Below are 27036 nucleotides of genomic sequence, written 5' to 3'. Positions count from 1 at the left end.
TCGTACTACTGATGAAAAACTTCTCTGGGACATCTCATGTTCTACCAGTTCCTTCTGCAGAATCTGTATGCAAACTCCAGTGTACAGAGTATCTAAGCAGCCCTCAAGATTAGACAACTGACTTTCATGACATATCTCTCACTACTTAATTTAGGCTGTCTTATTTCTTAAACAGCTGGACTACAAACAATAAAGATTACAGCATTGACAAGATGCATATACTTCCTATCTCCTTCAATCTGAATTACATGCTGTCATCTGTAATGTACAGTGAGCGTGACTCTTCACGATAAAGAATTACATAGCTGAGGAAACACTTTATTGTTGGACTCTTACTAAGCAAATGAATACAACGTTAACTTCCTTAACAAAAGGACATAATAATCATTATAAGCTTTATATGAACTCTGCTGGTGAAAGATAATGAAAATTATTGTAATAAATGAAGTAAGAAATACTGTTAAGAAATGGGGGGTAGGGAGAAAATCATTCTAGTCTCCCTTTTTCTTTCCTCCAACTTATAAACCGTGAGCTTTGCTTCAGCTTGTTTATGAAGAAATAGCAGTGGGTGTCTGTGTTGCAAAAAAGGAGTTTTACAGAGTATGTATGGAAAAAAAAAAACCTACGCTGGGTCAGACCAAACATCATTTTGGAGTAGTATCCTGTCTCAGAGTGGTCAGTTGAACACTTACGGAAAGAGCACAAGAAACAGGCAGGTACAAAGCAATCTCTCCCAGTCTGCAGTAAATGCAGCATTGGCTTACCTGGGACAGAAACAGTTCACCCATTCTGGAACTGTTTCTAAAGGTGAGGCTCCCTTTCCTGTGAAGGTGCTTACATCGGGCAACACCACAGGTAAGTCTTCATAAGGCACGGGGACAGTGCCGCATGTCTGGCAGTGAATGATAGGAATAGGTGTTCCCCAGTACCGCTGTCGAGATATTAACCAGTCTCTTAATTTGTCACTCGTTAGGTCTCCACCTATTCTTTTATTTTTGGCCTGCTGGGTAACAGCTTTTAAAGCCTCCTGCCGAGTCATGCCTGTGATCTGATTTAAAAAAAAGAGAAGCAGAAGAAGAAAGAAAAATTTATACTTGCTGTCAGTGAAAATGCAAGAACAGGCAAAAAAAGTCACAAATGCAATTTCTAAGAGTCAAAGTTTGAGCCTCATATTAATTTCCCCCTTCCCACTGCTTAACTCAAGAGACTATTCACTTACCAGCTACTCATTTAACCCCCCTTGCTCAAGGGATAATGTTCTTCATGGTCTGAATAGAACAAGGCTAAGAAAGAGTCTTGTAGACCTCTTCAGCCTTTATTGGCAGATATTTGCATTTACTGCTGATATTTTAATCAACTGCTGTACACTGAAACTTCCAGAATATCACCAACACAAGGCAGAGACTGAGGAAATGCAAATGGTAAGACAGCTTTCGTTCTCCTGTGTTCATCTTAGGTTTTTCTATTCTTGCTTCCGCATACATCTGAACCACTTAGACCCTACCTTTAATGTAACAGAATATGAGCTTTGTGTCTGCTACCAAATGCATTTTTTTGAGAACTATAACACCATATATATCTTATTTAAAGACAAGATTTCTATGTCACTTTAGGCAGATATGTTACCATAAAGGCTTATACCACATTTCAGTGAACATGTGGAAAAAGGACTAATATGTTAATATTTAGCTTAAAAATCTATTGAGATGATGAAATAAGAATCAACTTTTAACATGGGTTTAATTATTCAATTTCCATTATAAAACTCAGACCAATACCGTACCTTCCTCTTATGTACAAAAGGAAAAAGTTCAGTTTATTGCTACAGAAGAGCCAACACATTTCATCATTACATTATTCCTAGAAATTTGGTAGCGTGAGCCTGGCTTGATTCTTTAAAAGAAATAAAATAAAATAAAATAAAATAAATCCCTTCAAAGTATTTGGCACTCTTGAGAAAACTTATTTAGTTTGCATTGTTATTGTAAGTTGGAAAGAACTCCATACTTGTATACCCACCTCTGCAGAATTAATGACTTTCTCCAAACCATTTGGCAATGTCTCAATGACTTCAGTGAAAGAAATGCCCAGATTCTTAGCTACTGCAGCATCTTCTGCACTAGTACTAGGAATTCCTAGGAGGCAAGAAAAAATAAATCAGTTCTGGGATTGACTAACATGGATATCAATCATCAGTTTGAGGATAAAATGTATTATTTCTATGATGCTCTCTTTATAATGACTTACGTTTGCCCAAAGGAGTTTAAAAATCTAAGAACAATAAAAAAGTTTTCATGTTCTTTAAGCAGTGAAATTCAAGCAGCAATAATTACAAACACATTTTCTCAGTTTCTCTGTAATCCAAATGTTCATCAATGTCCTACCTCAGAAAAGGCTGAAAATTTGATGGTTCCAAAAAAGCCTAAAAATAAAGCTACAAAATTTGGATAAATAATAAAATTTTCAATACAGTTATATTATCTAAATATATTTAAATAATGCAAATTTTAATTATTTGCTAATATGAGAAACAAATACTAAACAAACAGCCAAGATAGCCTTCTTGTTTCAATAGTAAATTTAATCTCTTTCTAATTTCATAGTTTATTAAAATGTACCACAACACAACAGTCTCTAACATTACTATCCCTTTAACTTATTATGAACAACATGATTTGTTTATAAAGTCAGGAAAACAATACAAATAACATCAATTTTCTATTCAGAATATAACTACTAAGAGCACTTCCTACTGCTGCTCACGTCAGTTATAGAAGTCACAGTACTTAAGGCTCCTGATGCTATCTTTCCCTTTGCGTCTTATTTGGGACAGTCATACATCCTAGTTCTAATTTGGAGGACTACCTTTCAGGATGAGTTAAGAAATGTCCTAACTTTATCATCACATGTATTCTGAAATAACACTGAGATAACAACAGATTTTTTACTTCCACAGAGAGATACATCTTTCTGCACATTTTTTCCTTTCAGTGATAATTTATTTAACATTTTGAACAATCTTGCACAATTGCTGTCATCTTTAAAAGGCAAAGAAATTTATTCCGACAAGCCAATGCCAACATTAAGTTGGTGAAAACTACAGACAAAAACTCTCAAATATTGCTGAGCACATTAGAATTATTAACATACAAACTACTTCATTCAAAACCAGTGTAACAATCATCTTTGTTCAGGCAATGAAATGCCTGCTATATGTTAACTCTGTCAACACATGGACGTTTGGAAGCAGATAACTAAAGAAAACCAAGCAGAACTCCCCTGTGACAAGTAAGTCCTTAACTAGCAAAATACGGAGTCGCTATTTTATCTTTCCAGCAGATGTACGCTCCTGCCATTTCAAGGCCCTATTATAGAATAATGTACGTATCTTAATTTGTCAAAGAGCCCTGCAGCCTGCAACAGGTGGCTTCACAATATGCTCTACAAATGGAAAAAAGTGGGTCCCACTTTCTGGTCCTCCTCCTTTTGAAAAGATGATGCTATTAATGTACATTCGCAAAGCTCAACAGCTGGCATCCAGAACTTCCCGGGAAGAGCTGGGCTGTTTCCAACAGACATAAGGCCAAGGGATGTGCCAGTGAGCCAGCTGGAAGCTTTCAATGAAAAATAAGATTAGGTATCTCAATTATTTGGCTTTTCTTCCATCAGGAAAGGCTCTGGGTCTCAAAACCAGATTAATTTCTGAAGTGTAAGATGCAGGCATGTTGTTAAGTAAGGTATACAGCCCAAGTGGGTAATTTCCATCAGCCTTTTGAGGGTCATCCAAGAGATTTTTGCACCGTCAGCTGGTTTTATTCAGTCCAGTTGTTGTACGGGAACAGCCAATATTGGCAGTGATGTAGAAAAGCAAGCAGCAGCTCCAGGGCAGGAAAGAAGTATCAGCAACAGCGAGGCAACAAAAGGGAGTCAAAGGATAAGGGAGGTAGTGGAAAGGGGGAAGAAGAGATAACTATTTCCTATTAGGACTGGCACAGAACATTGCCTGCTCAATGCAGCTGAGATGAGACCACAGCAAAACACAAGAGTAAACAAAAAAGCTCAGTGGGTGCAGATTAAAACTGACACCATTTTTAAAAGTTAGTACAATTTCTGATTTTCCTTAGAAGGACAATCACATCACCTAACCACATGCACTCAGCTCCCCACGTTGAGGGGCCAGGCTCCCTGTGCAGGAAAGGGGTAAGACAAGCTGCTTCACAGGACAACTTTGAGAACAGAAGCCCACTCCAGGCGATTCAGGGTATCCTCTAGCAATGACCTTCCCCCTCCATTTATGGATCCTCAATCCTAAATTATGGGAATGCTTCCTTTAGAGATAAAGGATCCAACATAACTGTCCAAGACCACCTGAACAGAATTATTACCTATTCTGAATTATTTTACTGACCTCGACACAAATATTTATTTTATCAGATAAAAGTCAAACTTGGAAGTTTTGTACATTTACTGTCTGAAACATTTCTCTGTAAGGATGCACATAATTTACGTAAACATAAGACACAAAAAAGCTAAAAGTTTGGGTTGTTTGCAAAATATTTATATCAAACAATGGTACAGTTCTGTTTTGATTAAGGATGGTGAGAGACAGCCAAATACGCGTGCACTGTAAGTAATCAATCCTCTTAAGATATGCAGATTCTCAAATTTAGCTCATTAAACATACTAAGTTTATAATGTTTCCATTAAAATTTATCATCCTGTAAATCTCTTCCCCCAGACACATCCCACATAGCTACTCTTCCCTGCCTTCTTCACTAATGAAGAACAGGAATGAAGAACAGAGTTCCAAAGTCGAGAAGAGAGCCACTGTGTTCAAAGATTTACCGCAATGGTATCTCATGCTCCAATGCAGCAACTGAAAACTGTACTATTCTACTTACACATTAAATGTCACATACCTATTTTAGTATCAAGAAAATTCTCAAAATTGGTTTTTGCTGAAATGACTACAGGAATCTCCTGATCGGTAAGCAAATTCACAGCTGTCACTGAAGTGAGTGAGTCTGAAAACAAATGTAATGAACATGGTAAGCAAATATGACAGAAAATATGCTAAGAACGTTACTTACTGTTAGAACTCAGTTTATCTTAAACATGCATGAAATTTGAATTACAATTTTGTTTAAAAAAGAATGAAAATGAAAAGCCTAATCACATTTCTAAAAAGCTCAGACATATCAAAATCTTCAGTAAGTCGGACTGATACATTTTCATGATTAGAAAACATAATAAACACCTGAAAAGAGCCAGAGTAAGATTTGGATTGTAATAAAAAAATTGATTCGTTGACCAAAATGCAGGCCTGCTGCAAAGCTCTATTAAGTCCTGAATTATATACTAGCATACATTATTACAAAATTACGCAAAAAAAATCCAGTTATTCAGATGAAACTGGAGGCGAGCATATATCCTACACTTACTATTTGCTTTCTTACAGAAGAACTACAAAGCACAAGAAATATTAACCAGCGTAAAAAAACAAACAAACAAACAAAAACCAACCTAAATAACCTATTGATTTCCAAACAGAATATTCATATTAATATTAGAGATGAGGAACCCAATGTCTACAGGGAAGGGGAGAGAGGAGACAATCAAGGGCGAGAACTGTGATAAACTGAAATTGATTTACAATGTGTAGCTTGGGTGGCTCGACAAGAATAAAATCGAACCTGAAAGCTCCAATTTCTGAGGATTCAAACCCCAGATCTCAATTTAGGCCTGTTTCTAACTTTTTCAGTGCCTTTAAGTTGATGATAATTAAAATAATTAAAATACAGACAGCTTAGGCTTGTATTGCAATGCATAAAATCTGCTTGAAATAAAGTACCAGTATTTTAGAGAACAGGGCTACTATATCTCATCACTCTTCTTAACACAAGTGATATATTTACTTATTTCTGATTACTACTTTTTGAAATTTCAGGTGTCTGAGATACCCAGATTCTAGAGAAAATTTCTCACATTCAAACCACTGCACACAGCTTTCCTCCTCTGTTTAAAAAAAAAAAAAGTACAAAAGGAATCATTTCACTCTTTAAAAGCAACTACCCAAAAAGCCTCATGAACAGGAAGCTGAGTGGGTAGGACAGTCTGCTTTTAAAAATAACTTCTCTCTTCCAACCAGCAATAATTTTATGATGGAATCCAAAATAGTAACTTCAGTTTATGAAGGCACTCCTTCTTGTGCTCATTTGCTCACATCATTATTAAAACAGCTGTAAAGAGATGGCATTACAGTTACAGATGTAAAAGAATGTACACATAGTGTTATAATGAGATAATGAGCAATGTAAGGGTCAAATCTCAGACACCTCACGCTGTCAAAACTAGAAGACTTACCAGATTCTAAATTAACATAAATTTTTCTAGGCTAAAAAATTCAGTGTTTGAAAACTGGCTGCTCACCTCTATTTAAATAGTAATAGCCTGAAATACAGAGCAGTATTCCAAGAATAAAGGTATTAGAACTTTAAGTTACTTTGCCATACAACAGCTTTTTTTTTTCCTCGCCTACAAAACAAAAACATACCCTCCTAATTATTTAAATGACAATACAGTCAAAAAAGGGAGTTACAAGACTATCTCTGTTGAAAAGAAGACAATCACAATTAATTAAATTAAAAATTTAATGTTACTGGTGATTTTTTTTAAAAAATCTTGGTTAACATGAAAATATGGTCTATTCAAGGCCATACAAAATTTCTTTTTACTTAAATGCCATTGTTGGCCCTTCATATGTACCATGGCTGAAATGCAAATCTGAAAGTCCATGTAGAAATTCTTCTCCTTTATGTTCTCTTCTTTGAAAAATACCAGTCTGTGCCTTTGAAATGCTCAAGAAATAGTAAGAAATATCAGCCAATTTCAACTGCATATAAGAATGCATATAAGTGTATTTGCAAGTAGCAGGAGTACACAACAATAGCAGAGTTATGCTTCTGGAATTGTGCCTTTTTTTCAAGGACTTATGGCTGTCATTATTCCAAATCAGTTTCTTTAGCTCAACCAAAAGGTGAAGTTTATTGTTAACAGACACAAAAAAGCCTTTCCAATTATTTCCATGTAAAAACAATATAAAAAATATACTGTTGTCCTTATTAAAAACAAATTTTGCACTTGTGTGGTTTGGATTAAAGCACAAGATCCAACAAAGACACAGGCACATGCATGAATGTGCATTTTGTGGTTAGTGCTTTGATTTGGCTGAACTGTAAGAACTGCAAATTTGTTCCTTTGTTCCTTAACAAAAATTCTCCAAGCTTTGCTCAGCCCCGAGACAAGGACTCTTACATACTCAACACGTTCAGGCTCCATTTTTTTCTGCTAGCAAACAAACTTTTTTTTAAGGTTATAGAAATGAAGCACTTGAAACTAAAGCAGGTTCTGTACAACCATCACAATTTCCCGCAAGATTCCTGCTTCATTGCTGTTGACATCAGATGTTATATAGTCAATGAAGCCTCATCTTTACCAGTGAGGAAAAAAATAAATATTGAACACCAGCCTGAAGTAGAAACAAAAAATATTCAGTATACATTGTATTTACTCTTGTAATTTTCAGGTTTTCCAAACAACAAAAAAGTAGTAGGCCAGGAATGTTAAATACAGGCCAAATTGGTGGTAGGAGTCTTCAGGAAACCAGTTAACACCCATTAAAGAATTACCACTTATTTGTATCCTCTGTACAAGTCATGACCTGCTATAGGGATACTCTGAATTTATTCCATTAGAGTCTTGTATTAACTAAGGATCTGCACAGCAGAGTATTATTTTGCTATCTATCAATGATCCACTTTGCTATGTATTGGTGATCTATTGCCCTCTTCATATTCCCTACGACAGGAAGATATCACTGGTGCAAGAGTTGGTTCTGCTGTCTTTGTGCTAATGACAAATTACCATACAGCTGTGAGATTTTCCAATGGGCTGACACAGTCAGAGTTGGACTGCTCACTTCTGGTACATGAGGAAACAAGAATCTGTTCCATTGCTTTTATATACTATGAAGTGTTACAGCCATGGTAAAAGGAAGAATTCTAACGTAGCTGCTTGTACCACATCTGAAGCCAGGACAGGCTGATGTGATACTGTTTGACATACACCAAGAATCAGAAGACCTGTTCCCTCTCAACAGGAACAGCTCCTGCTCAGCTTGACACACATTCTCTGAAGATCATTCTCTAAAATTGTTAGTCTTCTACAACAAAATGCAGTATGAGAAAAATATCACCTTTCCCTGGGATGAACTCCCTCTGAAAGACTTCCTTGAGACTGCTATTCCCATGCAGCAGTCTGTGAGTCGGTAAGATATATAAATGGGAAGCTCCATAGATGGCTTCAGGCGTATAGGTGTAAGCTGCTAGCTTCTCTCCTGTTACTTCACCATTAACCTGAAAAAGAGCAGGAAAATTCCCACTGGAAGTGCAGTGGTTTTACATTTCCCTTCCTTTTTATGCAACTAACAAATCTACATCACCCTGTAGAAATACACAGTTCTGAATATCAAAGCCAGATGCATTCCTGCTGTAGGGAGTTTCCAGAATCAAACCTTGACAAAATTTACTTTTAAGACCTTGAGAAAGTTGCTTTACAGTCTCGCCTCAGTTTATCCAGATATACCTATAAAATTTTTTTTCTAAAATCCTATGGTATATTACATTGTGCTACTGAGAGAGATTTAATCCTTGGTTAAGTAACTTGGAATCCTTCTATTCACTTTTAATACATATGCCCTGTTTCCAAGAAACAGAAATGAGATGTAACCTCTGAAATCTAAAAAAAGTTTAAGATTTTTCAGCTACCAGGCTTTCCACCACACTTCTCTGATGAAGTCAATGCTGCAACTTATGTACAGGAATAAAATAATAAAAGGTGGGACAACATTAAAACAACTGGACATAAAATACAAGTAATAAACTTAGAAGACTGCTTAAGAATTACCACCTGGCACTATCAACAGGCTTTATATCAATTAACTGTGGAGTGTATGGGGGTCTAAGAAGGAGATTTTTCTACAACAGGTATTGATGCACATTTTCAGAAAAAATTGATAAAAACAACTTAAATACAAAAATGCACCTTCTAGCAGCGTCCAGTTCAGAAGTATTAAGAAAGTTTAAGCTGTCTCAATCTGAAGTTCCCAAAAATTCAGTATTTTAAAATAAGAAGTCACTTTTAAAATCTTATACTAGAGGAAATAAGTACAATAAAGCTTTGAAGTACAAGGGCTGAAATTCCATCAGGTCTCTGAAAATCTCTTCTATCACTACTGTATTCAAGAAGCCTTTTGCATCTCTTGAGAAAAATGGGAAAATCTGAAGTCCTTCTGTAGATGATTATAATTTTCTTAAGGTTTCTTTTTTCTTCCTCTCCTTTCTTTCTATCTAGACTTCTCTGTAGGTCCATCACTACCTAACTGTGTGGTTTTCGTTATTCTAATTATCGGATGTAGTACGTGAAATAATGGACAAATCTAAGTAAAGGGACTTGCCTGAGGTCAGCCTGGGTCTGACAGAGAAGATGCTGTGCAAGGAGGAGCAAAAGCCCAGCTAGATCCCAGCTGACGTGTGCAGTACCTCTTAATACTGCTGTTGGCACTGCTCCCCTAAATGTCCTGGCTTTCAGGAATGCTTATTAGCTGGCATATATTTTGGCATAAATACACACAGCCAGTTTGCATCCGATGTTGTGCTTGAACACACAAACCCTTTCCTAAAGAGGACAGCAGGGAGTATCTCTTCAACCCACAAGTGGTGTTCTTGGCGAATCTGTGCTGGTGTGGGCATGAACACATAATAACCTCTTTTAGTAGGTTTCAAGCTTTTTAGATCTGAAAACCCATTCCCATTTCACACATCACACATTTCAGGGGTTGCGGTTAGCCCAACCAAGATAGCAGTATTGAAATTTCTGACTTACCTTTAGCAAGAAGTCAAGATAGCATCCAACGCAGTCACCTATCCAATTTGCTTGCATTTCTTTTATACCATACCACTCAGGGAGATCGGACAAAGCATCAAACATAGCCTGATACAATAAAATAAAGAATTAAGACATTCAGCTTTTGTAAGCATACAAATTAAGACTATGGGTTTAATTATAACAACAGCAAAATTATAAGGTGCTGGTAAAAACATAGGAAGACGTGTTTTTGTACTGCTGCTGCCTCGAATTCATCTCTTTGAGAACAGAATTAACACAGCACAAGCCAGAGGCATGTTGTCTCCAACAGAGACCCTGTTGCTATTAGAAGCAGCCTTCCTTTTGAATGGACTAAACCTTCAACACAGAACAAAACCCTTAGATGAAAACAAACACAGAAAATATTCCCAATGACTGTAACTTGTGGGAAGTTTAAGTGACCTAATGAGCTGAACAAGACTACAGATACGTAAGAGGTGTGCTTGCAGGTATGAAGCCTACATTGGATTCTTTGCTCTAGACAATAGCCTGGAGATGGCAGTCAGACAGAAGACATTTACACATCCTAAAATTTTCAAGCTCTGACTTAAAATGGCAAAATAGTTTCCAGCTGCCAATCTATTTTTCATATTTCATATTGATATTTCACCAAGCACAACAGGCTGTAAAACTGAGTGGGATCTTTAGGTGATATCATCCTGTAAAAAAGACCCAACCCAAATCATAATAATAAGGGTCCATATAAAATAAAAAAAATAATATAATAATATAATAATATAATTATTGTAAGCAACCAGCAATGAAGCTGGTGAAGGGTCTAGAGAACAAGTCTTATGAGGAGCGGCTGAGGGAACTGGGGCTGTTTAGTCTGGAGACAAGGATGCTGAGGGGAGACCTTATCGCTCTCTACAACTACCTGACAGGAGGCTGTAGCGAGGTGGGGGTCAGCCTCTTCTCCCAAGTAACAACTGATAGGACAAGAGGAAATGGCCTCAAGTTAAACCAGGGGAGGTTTAGATTGGATAATAGGAAAAATTTCTTCACTGAAAGGGTTGTCAAGCATTGGAACAGGCTGCCCAGGGAAGTGGTTGAGTCACCATCCCCGGGGGTATTTAAATGATGTGTAGATGTGGTGCTGAGGGACATGGTTTAGTGGTGGACTTCGCAGTGCTAGGTCAACGGTTGGACTCGATTATCTTAAAGGTCTTTTCCAACCTAAACGATTCTATGATTCTATATTATGCAGCAGAGAAGAAATTAAGTGTTGGCTCCTTCATTAGCCATAATGTCCATTAGCCAACCTGTAACTTCGATGTATATTTATAGTCAGCAAGAGATATATCCATATATTTATGTGCTTTCTGATGTGTGGCATGGAAGCATAACGGACTATTCCAACTCAACTAATATTTGCCTGAACAATTTGAACAGTATGTTTTTAATAAATGAAATCTATAAAAAAGAAAAGGAGACATACAAAGGGATGGATAACTCAAAGCTCATCTCATTTTTCACTTCATAACACTTCACATTTTTGTTGTGAATACTCCATGACTGCCCACAATCTTTACTTTGGCAGAAGTACAGCCAGAGGCATGAGTCACTTGGACAGATGGTGGATATGCTGAACAATTACAGTTAAAATCTAAGAATAAGGCAATACGTTTGTCGTGGTTTAACCCCAGCCAGCAACTAAGCACCACGCAGCCGCTCACTCACTCCCCCCCACCCAGTGGGATGGGGGAGAAAATCGGGAAAAGAAGCAAATCCACGGGTTGAGATAAGAACAGTTTAATAGAACAGAAAAGAAGAAACGAATAATGATAATGATAACACTAATAAAATGACAACAGCAATAATGAAAGGATTGGAATGTACAAATGATGCGCAGTGTAATTGCTCACCACCCACCGACCGGCACCCAGCTAGTCCCCGAGCGGTGATTCCCCGCCCCCACTTCCCAGTTCCTATACTAGATGGGACGTCCCATGGTATGGAATACCCTGTTGGCCAGTTTGGGTCAGGTGCCCTGGCTGTGTCCTGTCCCAACTTCTTGTGCCCCTCCAGCTTTCTCGCTGGCTGGGCATGAGAAGCTGAAAAATCCTTGACATTAGTCTAAACACTACTAGCAGCAACTGAAAACATCGGTGTTATCAACATTCTTCTCATACTGAACTCAAAACATAGCACCGTACCAGCTACTAGGAAGACAGTTAACTCTATTCCAGCTGAAACTAGGACAACGTTGAATAATTTTTCCTTAGCTGTGACTCCCAACATCAGTGTGCAAGCTCTTTATTATCTAATTAATTGCTAACAACCTGCAAGGATGGACAGTAGCTACTACATGCTGCTCAAATTAAATAGTGGGTAGTTAGATAATTAGTGAATATACAACTCATTCTTTTTCAACTGTTGTGTTTTAACTACATTCTTAAATATTTTCAAAGTGAGATGCATAAAAGACATCAGAATTACTTTCTAGTTACTGCTCTGTTGTATATCTATCATTCAAAATACAACAAAGGGCATGTCCTTCATAAATCATAATATCATACTATCACTTGGGATTATTGCTTTCTACATCCTTAAGAATCGAATTAATTTTCTGATTATTTAAAAATAAAACAATGTTAAGATTTTGGAAGGGTTTTAATCATACTGTGACTTTAATCAGTTCTAGCTCACAACTGCAAGCATACTATGTCATAGAGAATTCAAAATTCTCATTATTCTCATTAATTTTAGTGTTCCAGAGACTACTGAGCTTTATCAGCCATGAATAATCCATGTACATATATACCTACCAAAGAATAATGAATAACTGGAGATATACAGAGATATAGAGAGCTATATAGACAACAGTTGGATATATTCTTTGTAAGAATTTTATGCCTTTTAGACAGAATGAAATTGTGCCAATACACACAGAACTGACTGGACACATTAGCATATTTTTATAAATTCTCCTGCTTGGATATCCATCCTAATCTACACTACATTTCGCTGGCAGAAGCAGCTAAGTGTGCATGTGCTCTACTGAAACTGTACTGTTTTTGCAATTGCTTGCCAGCAAAACTTTCTAGATGTTTTTTCACTGCAAGATCCTTAATACTAGTGTGATAATGATTTTAACTCCAGTTACTTGGCCTTATTAGGAGCCAATCTGACTTAGTCCAATTCTTCTATTGATAATGCAGTTGCTTCATGTAGCTAAATACATTAAGAGCCAACTTAGCTTCACCTGAACGAAGATAACAAAACTTATTCTGCATGATGACACAGCCTAGCAGAGTTTGCAAACACAAACCCTTCACATCTTAATATGCACACAAACAGTAGCATAGTGTGATTAAAAAAACCCAACCAAAACAACCTTAAAAATTTTTTCAATATGGAATTAGGATTCTCTGTTCTTTGTACTCAACACTACTTTGGTTTCTTGTCAAGGCTACGAATAGCAGGTGAAGTAGAAACTGAACATGTAACACACAAACACTTTACATAGTGTTACAGAGGCAAAAAATACACAGTATGTATACTGCTAGCATGTTAATAAGTGTTTCTGGATGGTAAATTAACCTAGGGAACTCACTACAGCAAAGTAGAAAAACATTAATTCTTACACACGAGTGCACTTGTACATTCAAAATTCATCTGTGCAAATTAGGAGGTTTTTAAAAATTGCCTAAGGGAAAGTCTTTTAAAAAAAAACTTTTCATTTTCAAATCCACTTGCACCACACCCTGCAAAAACACAAATCTATAAATGTATGTTAAAACTATTATTAATTTTAAAAAGTTACATATAGCCTGTTTGGCTATACGAAACTCTTGAATTGAAGCTGACCAACGCTAACACAGAAATTCCTGAATATTATAAGCTAGTGTTTGAAAAGTTAAGTATTAACTCCATGAATTGTGCTTCCATGTTCTTTGTTAAAATCACTGCTATGTTTGGTAAAACATCTTTTGAATCATTAAAGTAGTCCCATGAATTCTGCTCCAATTATTATTTTGCAATTACTGATATGATTCCTTAAACAAAAATTGTGACTCTTAAAGGCATGTACATAACTCCTAGTCATCTGTGCCACAAGTTTGTTAACTAGGTAACACAGAAAAGGCAATCAACAAGAAGATTCCCAGCACATAGGCAAGTAAACAAAAGTAAAACCGTGTTGAATTCTGCAAGGGACAAAGAACAACAGCAGCATTACAATCCAGTAAGCAGAGAATTATAAGCTTATCAAATAAACTCCATTTCCAAATTTCTGATGATGACTTAATAGTGAGAAACTTGGAAACATGCGGTAGCAGAGTCTTTCTACTTTTATTTTTCACGGCTCAGGAAGAGACAAGAAAACTTCAAATCCAAACGTCTAATTACAGGAGAAATTACTCCCATCTTAATTAAACACATGTCAAGGTAAAGCATAAATACATTTTGGCAGTCTTCCAGATCTTAAGATAGACAGACTCAGGAAAAAGCTAAAGAAATCAAAGCTACATTCAGGGATGAGAATGACTTCAAGGCTCTTACACCTTTAGGAAATTTTGACTTAAGTGCTGGAGAAGTTGAACATTCACGATAAACTAATGTTTCACAGGACTACTTTACTCTTTCAGAACACCTAGAGAATTCTGGCACAGCTAGAAGATGAAGGTCAACCAACTCAGATGATCAGAGAGTCACAAAATCAATATGAGTTTGCTGAAAATTCATCACCGACAATGATGACCAAGACTGAAACTAGAAGTAAAGCATTTGAAAGTGGAAAACTGATCTCACATATCCAGCTGTTTAGTCTGTTGAAGATTCGTAGAGAAAACAGAACTTCCGTTTAGCAATCTTCAGGAAAAAAAGGTCCATAAAATCACAGAACAGAAGTGCTTTATAAGTTCCCATGAGTATCTCCACTCCAAAAATCCCCCTGCTTGTAGTTCAAAGAGGGAAGATTCTGCTGAACACCTGAAAAATTCAGTCTCTGACTTTGGGAATTAAAATTTTTAGTATGATCAATGCCTGCCACTAATTTCATACTTAGTGAGAGTATTTCAACTCCTTCATGAGAGTAAATGAAATAAAGTGAAAGATCTTAATATAAGCTATAAAGCCATATGTCTACTATTTTTTCAATGAAGACACTTCAATGAAGTTTGACAAATTTGCAACATAACAACAAGACTAAAATAAAAAGGTCAGCAAAAGGTTTCATTTCAAAAGCATTCAATTCATTAGCAAAATAAAATTGTCTTCTACTAAATTAAATAAACCACTTTGCTTCTGAGGAAGAGTCAAAGAAATATTCAAGATCTGTTTGGATTAAAATGAAATTCTTCACTTTATTTGATCAAGCTCCCACAAGAGTAACCAAATACAAACTAAAATTACATGAAATCATTTAATATAACTCAATATATTAACTAAAGTACAGGAAATTAAAGTTAGGTTGCCCACTGTTTTATTTTGCACTCTATTGCACAGTTCCAATTGTGATTATGCAGTACAGCTTCTGCTGGTATTTAATCTCTTCTTGTTTTGTTTTGGGTTTTTTTACGTTCAGTGGTTTCTGCCCGTGCTATTGTAGGTCACTCTTGACTTATTTCCCATGTATGAAGTATACTGAAAAAATACATTAAAAAGGAGCAGTAACACAGATACTGTGTATACTTCAAATTCCTTCTCATAAACGTCTGAACTGTCAGCAGTTTTCCCCTTTCTTTACCCTATAATTTATGGTCAACAAACACCACTGGTTTGATTACATAGGACTGAGGCAAAGAAATGATTCCTCAAAAGCAAAACGTAAAGCCAGCGTTCTTCTCCAGAGCTGTTCTCATCATAGCAACTACCAAAGAGAAGATATTCCCTTTCCAATATAATGAAGCGTACCTTCGGGATTGATTCCATAAATATAAAAGCTCTTTAAAACATTTGTTATCATTTTTAGTAGTCCTGAGCATTCACTGTTTTGATTAACCTTATACCAACAGGAACTTGAATTTATCAGTTTATCAGGTCCATCCTGTTAGGAGAAGACAAGTATGAGCTAGACCCCAGGTGTGGGAAGTGAAAAAAAAAAAAAAAAAATCACACAAAGCATGAAAAACTGAAGAGCCAGCATTTCTGTTCTCCTCAGTGACGAGGCATTACCTCATGCTATGAAATCCAAAGTACTGTCAAGACTCTTAACATCCTAAAATGCAGTACTTCGGTTTCGTTACATTTCATTACCATTCTGTTCAATATATCTCAGAAATAAAATAGAAAATAAAAAAATCAATCAAAACACGATCACGTGAAATAGTTCCAAATGTATTCAGACCAAAGGGGCTGTCAGATGCAGTGCAAATGCAGAGAAAAGCTGGAGAAGAACTGGTAAACCATTTGTTGCTTTTCCTTCACAGAGTCAGCACCATGCTAAACATCTAAGTTCCTGCACTCCACAGAACATGAAAAGGATTTGTCTCTAAATGTCTGTTTAAAAAAAAAAAAAAAAAGAGCACTACTTATCTGTATGGCAACTGTAAATTAGAGTGGCAGAATTTTGTATGTCCTGTCACTTTCCCCAGTATTTAAATTAAACATACATATACTATCCTTATTGCTGTGCAAAAAAGGGAAATGATTTAAGGCAAAACTTGAAGTTTCAAAGTTGCTTTTATTTTATTTTGTTCAAAAAAAGATTATTTTCCAGTTATTTGGGTGATTTTTGAAAAGTAAAATATGAAAACATATTGTATAAAATTAATTTAGGAAGAACAGGGAGTATGCAAAGACTAACCTTATAGATTCAGATTTGAGGACTCAGTTGACTGTGCATAAAAAAACATAATAGCAATTTACAGGTACACACAGAAAATACTAACATTTACAGATAGACTTTTCCAATGAATCTGCCTACAGATTCAGCTGGGTAACCATAGCAACTAAATGTTTTAGCTTAAACATCTTAAATGCACAGACAACAATTTGAATAATAATGCCATCAGTTAAGGCGTTATACTTTTACCAAAGAAATCTGTCAAAAGAAAAATGACAATTAAAATGTTCTTTAAAAATCCATAAAAGCTGCTAGACCATTTCAGATGTACTACACAGTTTAGAAAAATGGGTCATGATTACTTTATTACTTTACATAAACAGAATGCTTTCTGCTAAGCGTTTAAAGCATGGTCAATATTTTTGCCCTTTGAAAAAAATGCACTGCCAAAGGTAAATTGCCATGTGGGCCAACACTGCTTTGTTAGTTTGTATTTTTTATTTCAAGGACGGACTATGAGCTGGTGCAGTAACAATAAAGAAATCAAAGCAAATCCACATAAGACGATTCCTCTGGACACAATAGAGATCTAAAGAATAGGGTGTGTAGGAATGAAACACTGACTCCTGTAACACAGGAGATGACTTCACAGCCAATTACTGATCACGTAACTTCTTGTTGCTATTCGCCTAGTAATTTAAGCATTGCAGATGAAGATTACCCTTACTAATACTTCTTTTTATTAAGGTTGTGAGATACAGGAAAAAACGTAAAATGAGACATGGGTGAAATAGCAGAACACAGATGACTAGAAAGATCATCAATATTCAGTATAAATAAGTTGAATAGTTACAACAAAATAATTTGTGGATGCTCCAAGTAGAAAATAAGTCGTATGCATATATATTCAGCCATTATTGCTAGCTGGTAATTTGCATGAAGAATTAAGGGATAGCAGATTCATTAAATGTGTTTTAAACGGAACCTTGTCTATGGAACATGGTTATGAAACAAAGACTTACATTTTCCTCTAAGCCACAGAGGAAAAGAGTTACCTACCAGAAATAAAGCTTTTTTTCAACATGATTTTCCACTGTGTCAACTTAAAAGAAAACTCAGGGATAAATTCTGGAAGGAATAGGGAACAGGTTTGCAGAGAGCCTTCTTGCAGAAAAAGGGTAAGGAAAGTGGAGCTTCCTGACATTTGGTCTTGAATTTCTGTAAACTTTTCAGAAGAAATAAGTCACCATTGAAGATGCAAGCAAAAGGTGACCAGAATCAAATGGCTTTCCCCATGAAATACCAAAACCAGATTAAGGCCTCACTGGAGAAAGATGAGTGGGAGAAGTAGAACACACTTAAAGAATACTAACCCTCTAAGTCTAAAAGTAGCCAAAGTGGGAAAAAAATACAAATCTTCCCCAAAAGGTGCAAGGATTAAATTACTATCAGATAATCTCTTCGTGCCTCCTATTTTTTTAATTTCAAAATAAAAAGTAGTGAAACTTCAGCGGATAACAGAAATCTAGCCATACAATTCACTGAAAGCTTCATCCACTTCGCTCTCTACCTTTTCCCAAACTCACACATGTAAGATGTAAGAACATCGCACACAAGGAAGGAATAAATCTGCTCTGTGCCCATGAACTTGTCCAAGTTGTGAGATACAGGAAATATGGGGCTAGGTGTGTTCTGATACAAGTTCTGGCAGTATAGCTCGAAGTCCTAAAAGCTACTCTATACTGACAGAAAACGTAGATCTTTGGATCATAATGATTTTGACCATGCTAATCTGGCACCATCTTGCCTTAACCTTCTGGATACCTTCAAAAGAAGCAGAACTGGACAAAAGACGTTCAACAGGCAATTGACTCAGAAATGGGGAATAAAGACCTCAGGGCCAGACAAGTTCTGGAAGGGCAAACTTCTATTTCTATTAGGGTTTTTTTAATGCAAAAATGTTGACCATGGATTTGAAATCCCCACTAAAGATAATCTTTTTAATGTCCTCTCAGATTTCCCATTTACAGGAGTCTGGCATATGGAGTGCCATAAGTAACCTTCACCATCTAAGCCCAGCTTGGATAAAAATGCTTTCTACTACTTCAGCATCCTGAGCCTTCAAGTGCCTGAAAATAACTGCAGAGAAGGTACTATACACATGTTCATGGCAAGCCCCAAACAACTGAAGAAAAAGAGAAGTGAGATCCATAAAGAACCTAATTGTTGTACTCATTCATCATTAGAAGCACAAATATCTGAAGTCTCTGAACAGCAAAGACTTTCAAGAAAAGGAAGTTGTACTGGTAGTGGTTCCAGTCCATGATGTAAGCCAGGAAAATCTCTTTATGGACATGAGTGTCTTCAAGATCAAGAGATATGAAATAATCCCCCCTGCTGAAGTGAAGGTATTATCACCACTAATGTTATCATCCTAAAATCATTTAAGTGATTAAATATCTTTAGCTTCTTAAAGAGATGTCTCTATCCTCCACATCAATTAGGACTAGCTCTGTAAAATCTGGACCCTCCACTCCAAGATGAAAGGCTCTGTAAATGATAAAAGTAAATGAACGTCTTTCAATAAAGTCCGGTCTCCTGGGAAGGGCTTTTGAAAAGAGGTGGGGAAGAAGGTTTGAGGAATAGGCTAGGAAGAGTGATTGCTGTAACCATGGTGTTCAACACTATGCTATTTAGGATGATATAGATTCAGATCAACTGTCAACAGCCTGAATCCAAAGAAAAAGTATACAAAAGAAACAGATTTAGAAGGAAGGACTCATGTCTCTTACCACTCCTTGAAAAGTACTGGGATGACTACGGTAAGGAATGAAGAAATGTGTGCAAAGTTGAGTTTTGAGGATAATTAGTCAAGATATTCAGAAAGAGGAGCCAAAGTTGTAGCATTTAAGATCTGTAATTTGGCTTCTGTCAAAATGCTATTGTGAAGCTTCTTGGTTATGCCAGTGTGGGCACAGAGTCTCTAAGAGACTGAAGTACTTGGCCAGTGCTAGCTCAGAGACGGTCTCCCTTCCATGGACAATCTTCAGTTGCAGCTTGCAGTTCATGGGCTATTCAGAGCTGTATGGCCAAAAGAGTCTTCTTCAGAAAGTAAGGCACAACATGCTACATCATCTAGCCTCTCATAACTTGAAAGAAAAAACGTAAGTACCAAAAAAGGGAATGTATTTATCTTAATCTTCCAAAGCATGAAATCCACCTAATATTAGATACTGGACTTACAACAGCAGAGCCTGGTAATCTGCTATTCTTATTTGAAGGTTTTGGGGAAAAAGGTAATTTTTTCTCCCTCTCTACAACCAAATGTTCAAAGCCTTTGCCAAAAGAAGCAGAGTGAGACTGCTTAAAATGTGCCAGAACCACAGCAACAGAAATGGGAGTCAGTGGCAGGTGAGTAAAAAGGAAAATCCAAACCACCTGCTGATACTTGGTAGCATCTGTCACTGTAGAAGAAATGGAAGCACATGAAGACAATGCTTGCCAAAGCACTTGCGCTGGGAGCAATATGGCATCATTCATCAACCTGGTCATATCAGCTAGCATAGACCCTACAGAATATCAATCATGTGCAGAACAAAATTTTGGGAAACCTTTAAGAGATCTGTAGAGTACTCAGCTGTCCTCTGTAGTAATGCTTAAAGGTTTTGTACAGGTTGATATAAATGTTCATCCCCAAATGAAAAGTAGAAGCAGCTCTCATTTATGATGCCACTGAGATGTTCAAGAACAAGGGGTTGTTTGTACTTTTGACCTTCATGTAGGTAGGGTATATGGTAGTCTCCTGAAGTGACATCTATGGGGGGGGAAATGAGGGGCTGTTGTGGAGGCACAAGTTCCTTCTTGTCATCAGCTGAGCCTACTTACTGGAGAATGACATGTGGGAGATGTGATCATCCCAAGAGCTGATGCCTTTCCTGTAACGACATTTCTTAGGTCAGAGACTAAAGACAAAAGATAAAATCCTCCTCCCCAGAGGAGGGCGGATATTGAGCAAGAGGTAATAATCCCATAAGCCAAGGGTGTTTTCAAGGTTACTGAAAAGCTCCTCAGTCTTGTCTTTTGGTCTTTAGGAGTAAAAATGTAAGGCTGATTCACCCCTCTTAGGGGGAGATAAGTGAACAGTGATTTGGTGCAAGCAGGGATACAGCCCAGAAATACCAGTCATTATTTCCTACAACCTTTATAAAGACAATAGACAAAAGATGTATCAGTAAAGGTAGAAACTAGTGAAGCTCCAGCCTCAAACTGAGGGAAACAGTCAGCTGGGGCAGACCCTGAAATATCACAAAAGTGATCATGAAATCTGGCAACAAGAGCACCAAGAAAAAGCTCAGAACATTGTGATCATTTTGTGATTGTGCAGACATGCTCCATTTTTCCTTCAGCTACAGCAGATGTTCCCTCCTTACTGCCAGAACAGGCAGCACAATCGGAAAACGTGCATCAAGCACCCTCTCTGTGTATGAGAAATCAAAGCATCAGGCAGGATATCTAAAGTTTTTCTCTTTATCATGAATGCACCTAGAGTGAGACCTGGATTTCTTCTCCCTGGATGATGGTAGAAGTTTGATCTCTTGAATCTGAGAGTCAGGAAAGGAGTCAAAGATTAATTTTTAATATTTTCTTGGGAATAACTTTCTCAATCCGTACTTGAAGTCTCAATACACAGAACACTTGGATGGAATAAAAACTTCACTCAGACAAAACAGGTAGTCAACACCTTTCATCTCAGAGAGCATAATGCCAAAATTTTGAAGAATTCCTAGGTGTGGAAACTATGCTGTCCAATCACAATCAAAATTTGAGCTCATAACAAAACAGGATGTTTAAAGAACTTGAAAATATTTTTAAAAATACAGATAATCAAATAGAGTGGAGTATATGAAGTAAGGTAAAACAGAAGGTCCAGATGGAATCTTCAATTAAGAGCAGTTAATCATAAAGAACTATGGTTCAGACACAAGTGGAAATGAACGCTAGGTGACAGGCTGTACGCCACTGCTTATACCATGCCTGTAAGTCCAATAGGTTGACTAGGCAAACAAGTTTCTGGCTCAAAAGATTGCACAGCTGTACACTCAAAATATGCAGAAAAGCTCTTGATGGTAAACACAGGATGACAACGTGTGAATGCAGAATTCATTCATTCACTCCTAATTTATGCTTTTTGATTTCTTCAAAACTTAATCCCACACCAATTACTTAGAATTCTTAAAGACGTGAACTGAAAGACTTCAGGGATAATAATTTTTATATACACACACACAGAGGGATAGATCACATGTATTACTATATAATTATATATTACACAAACATGCATATATAAAAGACCACATTCAGCTTGATGAATATTTCTGGAGGAAAAGTTGCCCCTGTTAAGTGCTACCATAATTTCCAAAAACTGTATTCTCATACCTTTGCATAAGCAGTAGTTTTGATAAACCACTGTTTGAGGTATTTCTGTTCCACTTTCGCTCCTGAACGCCATGAGCAACCATTGTCATCCACCTGTTCATTAGCTAGAACAGTCTGATCCACTGGATCCCAATTAACCAAGGCCTAAAAAAAATTTGCAAGAAGAAAAAATATTTTCAGCAGCTATTTCAAACCCAGAATCTTACTTTTCAGACACCAAAAGAATTATCCAGAAACACTCCTTGGGCCCCTGACTTTTCTACATTTTTATAACATCCATTTGAATCAGCAACATGGACTCAATTGAAGATATTTTGAATATTCACCTTCTCAAGAATGCAGTTGGCAGCATTTGCCTTGATTGACCATGCTAGCGGGATAGGCTGACACTTCAATATTAAACAGGTAGGTGTACCAGTTGGCTATACTGCAAATTACATAGTCTGATGCTTAAAAGCTGTCCACCACTAATCCAAAAGCATTGAGTCAGACTGAGGGGGGTGAATAACTGAGGATCTCTAGAGGACAGAATCACAAAGAAGTATTATAGCGGTGAACTATATTTCAAGTGAAAGAGTTGGTATTTTCTGCACATAACTTCTGTCAACTGTCAGCTACTTTTGGAATCATCTTTCCTTATCAATACAAATATATTAAAGAAAATCTAAAGTGAAATAAATGTTGATGTTCAACTCTACAAACCTTGGTTTTTGAGGGCTAACTGAAACACCTGACATAACATACTGGGGAGGGAGCAAAAATCAAACTCACTCCCCGCAGTGTTGAACAGTTTAGCTGATCATTTATCATAAAGGATCTAAGACCATAAATGAATCCTAATGGTCATTACAGAAGTGGTATTCAATGCTAGACATTAACTTGAAAAAATGAACAGCAAGAAAAAGAAAAAAAAAACCACCAAAGCGATAAAGAAGAGTAATCCATTATATTGAGTGTTATTTAGTATTTGAGCTAAATCAGAGCTAAATCAGCCTGACTGAAAAGCGGTAGCTCCAGCTCCATAGCGTTCTAATACATTAAACATTATTTGAAAATGTCAAATGCATTCTTTGGGTATGGGGAGGACTTAGTATCTCAATCTAAAAACTAATCACTGTCCTCATATTACTCACTTTACATTTTATCTATCACCAATCACCTTCTGACACTGTCCTCATATTACTCACTTTACATTTTATCTATCACCAATCACCTTCTGAAATGCCCCAGTTTCCAAACAACTCATATTGCTTAGTTTTAAATATGCTACATATCCTCAGAAACAGTAAATATCACAACCATTTTACAAATCTTATCTTATCTTTGTCTTACAAAGCAGAAAGACAGATGCATGGATCCTCTTCCTTAGGAATACTGTTGCCGGTTTTGTTATCAGTGTGTGTGTGTGTACGCATCTGTGCGCATGAAGTCTGCTTACCTACACTGATTATACAAAATTTATTATAATGAAATGAAAGAAAGTCACTCTTTGAAAAAAAACAAACTCACCTTCAAATGAAGCTTATATGTCACTGGTTAAACTTTTTACACTTTGCCTACCTTTTATCTGTTACCTACCAATAACACCGCACTGGTTTTTATAAGAGGCTTCTGAAAATTCATTGGCAAATTAAGAGCAATCAATGTATTCCACTATTACAGATCTATTTTCTAGACTTTCAGAACACACAATTTCTTCAGTAATGATACAACACATTATGAAGTTGGCTCTAAAGTAACGATCTTTATAAATTAAGTTTTGAAAAAAATCCCACATCACTACAAAGTTAATATAACACCTAAAGAGAGATAAATCAGATAATATTAAGAAGTAATAAAATGCCAGTTGCATAAAGCCGTATTAGCATATGCTTGTATTAAACTGGCTATGACTCAAAGTTGAGAAAAAAATACTGTTTCTACTTTGATGATACTGGATTAAATCTGTGATGAAAATTTTAGAAGGTAACTGAAATTATTTATATGAGTATAATTATTTAGCATAACATATTCTCATGATTCATAACAGGAAGACTTATCTAAACAAATCAAGCAAATATGCATTTAAGAAATCCATAGCTGAAAGGTCTTGCCTGTGAATTTTTAAAGTTGCATTTTGTTCCTTCCATCTCTCTCAGCCTATTGACTAATATCCAGAATCTGGATATTAAATTAAATCCTTAGTTCCTACTTGTACCTCACACAGGCACCTTCTTGACAATGACAGCATCTGAAACTATGGCCCCAGGAATCCGCTAAAAGTCATCTACACAAAGAGAGCCCAGTGCAAAAGTGTATAGAGCATGCCAATTATTTAGATCTCCTCACTACACCAATGTAGACCATATGGTTTTAAGATAGGATTCATCTTGTCTAACTTCAGGTATCTATAGCATAAGTATTTATCTCCAGGTTTGGTGTCTATAGTTCCATTACAGTCTACCGCTATCTAATCAAAATAATAGAGTCTAGGTAGCTATTAATCTCAGCCTCAATGAGACACCCAGATCTAGCCAGGTCAATAACCTCTACAGCGTATTGACTAGATCAGTACTGCAGGGAGAGAGGATTTTGCTACAGTGAATAAAGATGCCCTGTGGCACCCAGACAGACATTGTTAATTCTCAGTAATTGCAGCTCCTGGACATTCTGTGTCTCCCTGCCAGGGTAATTTCTGGCCAGACACACATACTCCTGCAACAGAGCATTAACTAGGCTAATACTCTACATGTATTATTCTTATTGCCACAGTAAGGCTATGAATTATCTCCTTGTACCCAAAATGAAATTGTAATACAGGAGACTTCAAGCTGTGCAAAAATACTGCCTAACATATATTACAGATACGCTGACAGCGTGGGATAAATACATGCTTTAAGTATATATGACTGTTTGAAGAGACCCAGGGTTACAGGCTAGCTCTGCCATCTGTTTCCTGCCAAAAAGCAACTGGTTCATATCCACCAGAGATTACATCCCCTACAGGTTGACAGATGCTGATTTAAGTCCTCAAACTGATCCTTGACTCTTAAGAGGGAAGTAGATCCAATCACTGGTACGCAAACACCTCCAGGATCCCACACTACTTGGAGCCTGCATGCAAAATTTGTTTTGTATATCATCACTGCTTCTAACGAAGCAGCAAGCCTCTTGCTTTTCAGATTCACCTGGGGCCACTTGTCAAGCAAACAAATTTACAGATAAAAATAAGTTTGTTATGGCAAAACTAAGGGTTAATTTTTTTATTACAAACACAAAAAATAATTACAGAAAAAAAAAACAAACCATGAAAAAAACCCCACCCTAAATCCAGCATGTTAGGAAGTATCAAATATTGAATCTTTTTGCTGGTTGTTATTTAAGATTTCTGAATACATCTTGCCTATGAAAATAGAAGAAGTAGCTCAGTAACACCCTGCCATTCCAAATGCAACCTTTCCCCATCAACTTCTTTCTCTGGGTTCAGAGAATAATTAGAGTACATCCCTAATTATATCCTATGGAGTTTCCAGGTTTCTACAGAATACAAATGAAACATCAAAGCATATTTAAGAAATCTTAGTTTCCACTTTAAGTTAGAAACGTTCACTAAATTGCAGCTTTGTTTATGTGCAGCTATTCACGTATTTTGGAACTGCATTGCCTTGGCTATACAGAGAGTTCTTTGGAATGCTCATTTAACATCGTTGTTTCACATCCTGCTTAAGAAGTTAACTGAACCCTTCCCTTTTCAGGTAGCCTGATATATGTTATTTATGAAATATTGTAAGGTCAATAATTTCTTAAAGTACTGCTAACAGATAAACAGCTGTGATAGTCATACAGCACCTAGTATTTCTGTAATACTTTAGAGATCACCAACAGGGTCCAGGAATTGGACGGTTAGGCACATAATCTCCTATTATTCTATCCAATCCTATCAGTTCTGAGACAGTATGACAGTAATGTTGTACAGTTAAATAATCTCACTGCTGAAGAGACTCCGAAGGATCACATTATCTAGTATGTTTTCATGAGAGGGAAGTTAACATCTAGAAAATTCTATATTAAAGCCATGAAATAAACTAATAGTAGCCATATTCTGATCCTGCACTTCGATGTAAATCACTGACAATAAACATTTCTGATTTGACTGGCTACAATACCCATTCATGTTAGTTAGTTACATATAAAATTTAGTTACATATAAAATTCAGTTATATATAAAATGTATTCTGTTTTGCAGTGATTTAAAACCAAGAGAGCACAATCCACTTAATGAATAAGAATGAACGATCCAAAAATGTGCCACTGACATGAGTGACTTGAGCAAGTGCACCTGCAAAGTATAAAGGTCGAAGTTTGCACCTACCTCTTTTTGATACACTATCCCAGCTTCAAAAAGCTTAAGAAAGAGATATTGTGTCCATTTGTAGTACTCTGGTAAGCAAGTGGTTATTTCCTGTAGAAAAAAAAAAAAAATTCCCAAAGCTATTCTTAGTATTTTCCTACAGCATTTTAACTTAAACAGTTAACTCAGGAGTATGTAATATACTCCACAGAGAAAACACAAATGTTTGTTTATGTATGTATTTATGTACAAAACCAATTTGTGTAATGTTTATAATGAGTGATACTCACCTGTACACAAAACCAGAGAACATGGGCTTTGTGTGGGTTTGAAGCACAAAGAAAAGTTTCCCTGTTAACATGGAATATAAGAGCCTTGTAAGATCAATGCTGATAGATATAAGAACAGAAGATGAATGGAAATGACCACAGCTGCCTGACCAGGGAAACTTGAGCAAAACTAGAAAAAAGTAGATGTCCTCTTAGCCAGGTTGCCTTTTCCTCTGAGGCAGCAAGGAGCTGGCTGCAGAGAAGCAAGCAGACCGGGAGAGCCTACAGCA

General features: G+C 36.6%; 1 protein-coding gene across 2 annotated transcripts in view; it reads right to left on the bottom strand.

Moving 5' to 3' along the window:
- The window catches only part of LARS2 (leucyl-tRNA synthetase 2, mitochondrial), an 89119-nt gene that overhangs the window by 35996 nt on the left and 26087 nt on the right, over window positions 1-27036 (bottom strand). For both annotated transcript variants that reach the window (XM_030008649.2, XM_030008647.2), the window contains 7 exons: window positions 26499-26588; window positions 22148-22291; window positions 9943-10050; window positions 8255-8414; window positions 4920-5024; window positions 2020-2135; window positions 765-1048 (listed from right to left, as the gene is read on the bottom strand). In XM_030008649.2, the coding sequence (XP_029864509.1) occupies window positions 765-1048; window positions 2020-2135; window positions 4920-5024; window positions 8255-8414; window positions 9943-10050; window positions 22148-22291; window positions 26499-26588 (1007 nt within the window). The remainder of the gene's footprint in view (window positions 1-764; window positions 1049-2019; window positions 2136-4919; window positions 5025-8254; window positions 8415-9942; window positions 10051-22147; window positions 22292-26498; window positions 26589-27036) is intronic.

This window comes from Aquila chrysaetos, chromosome 3 (genome assembly GCF_900496995.4).
Source record: "Aquila chrysaetos chrysaetos chromosome 3, bAquChr1.4, whole genome shotgun sequence".
Taxonomy (NCBI): domain Eukaryota; kingdom Metazoa; phylum Chordata; class Aves; order Accipitriformes; family Accipitridae; genus Aquila; species Aquila chrysaetos.
The sequence above is the reverse complement of the archived record's forward strand: the minus strand, read 5'-3'. Positions and strand labels throughout refer to the sequence as shown.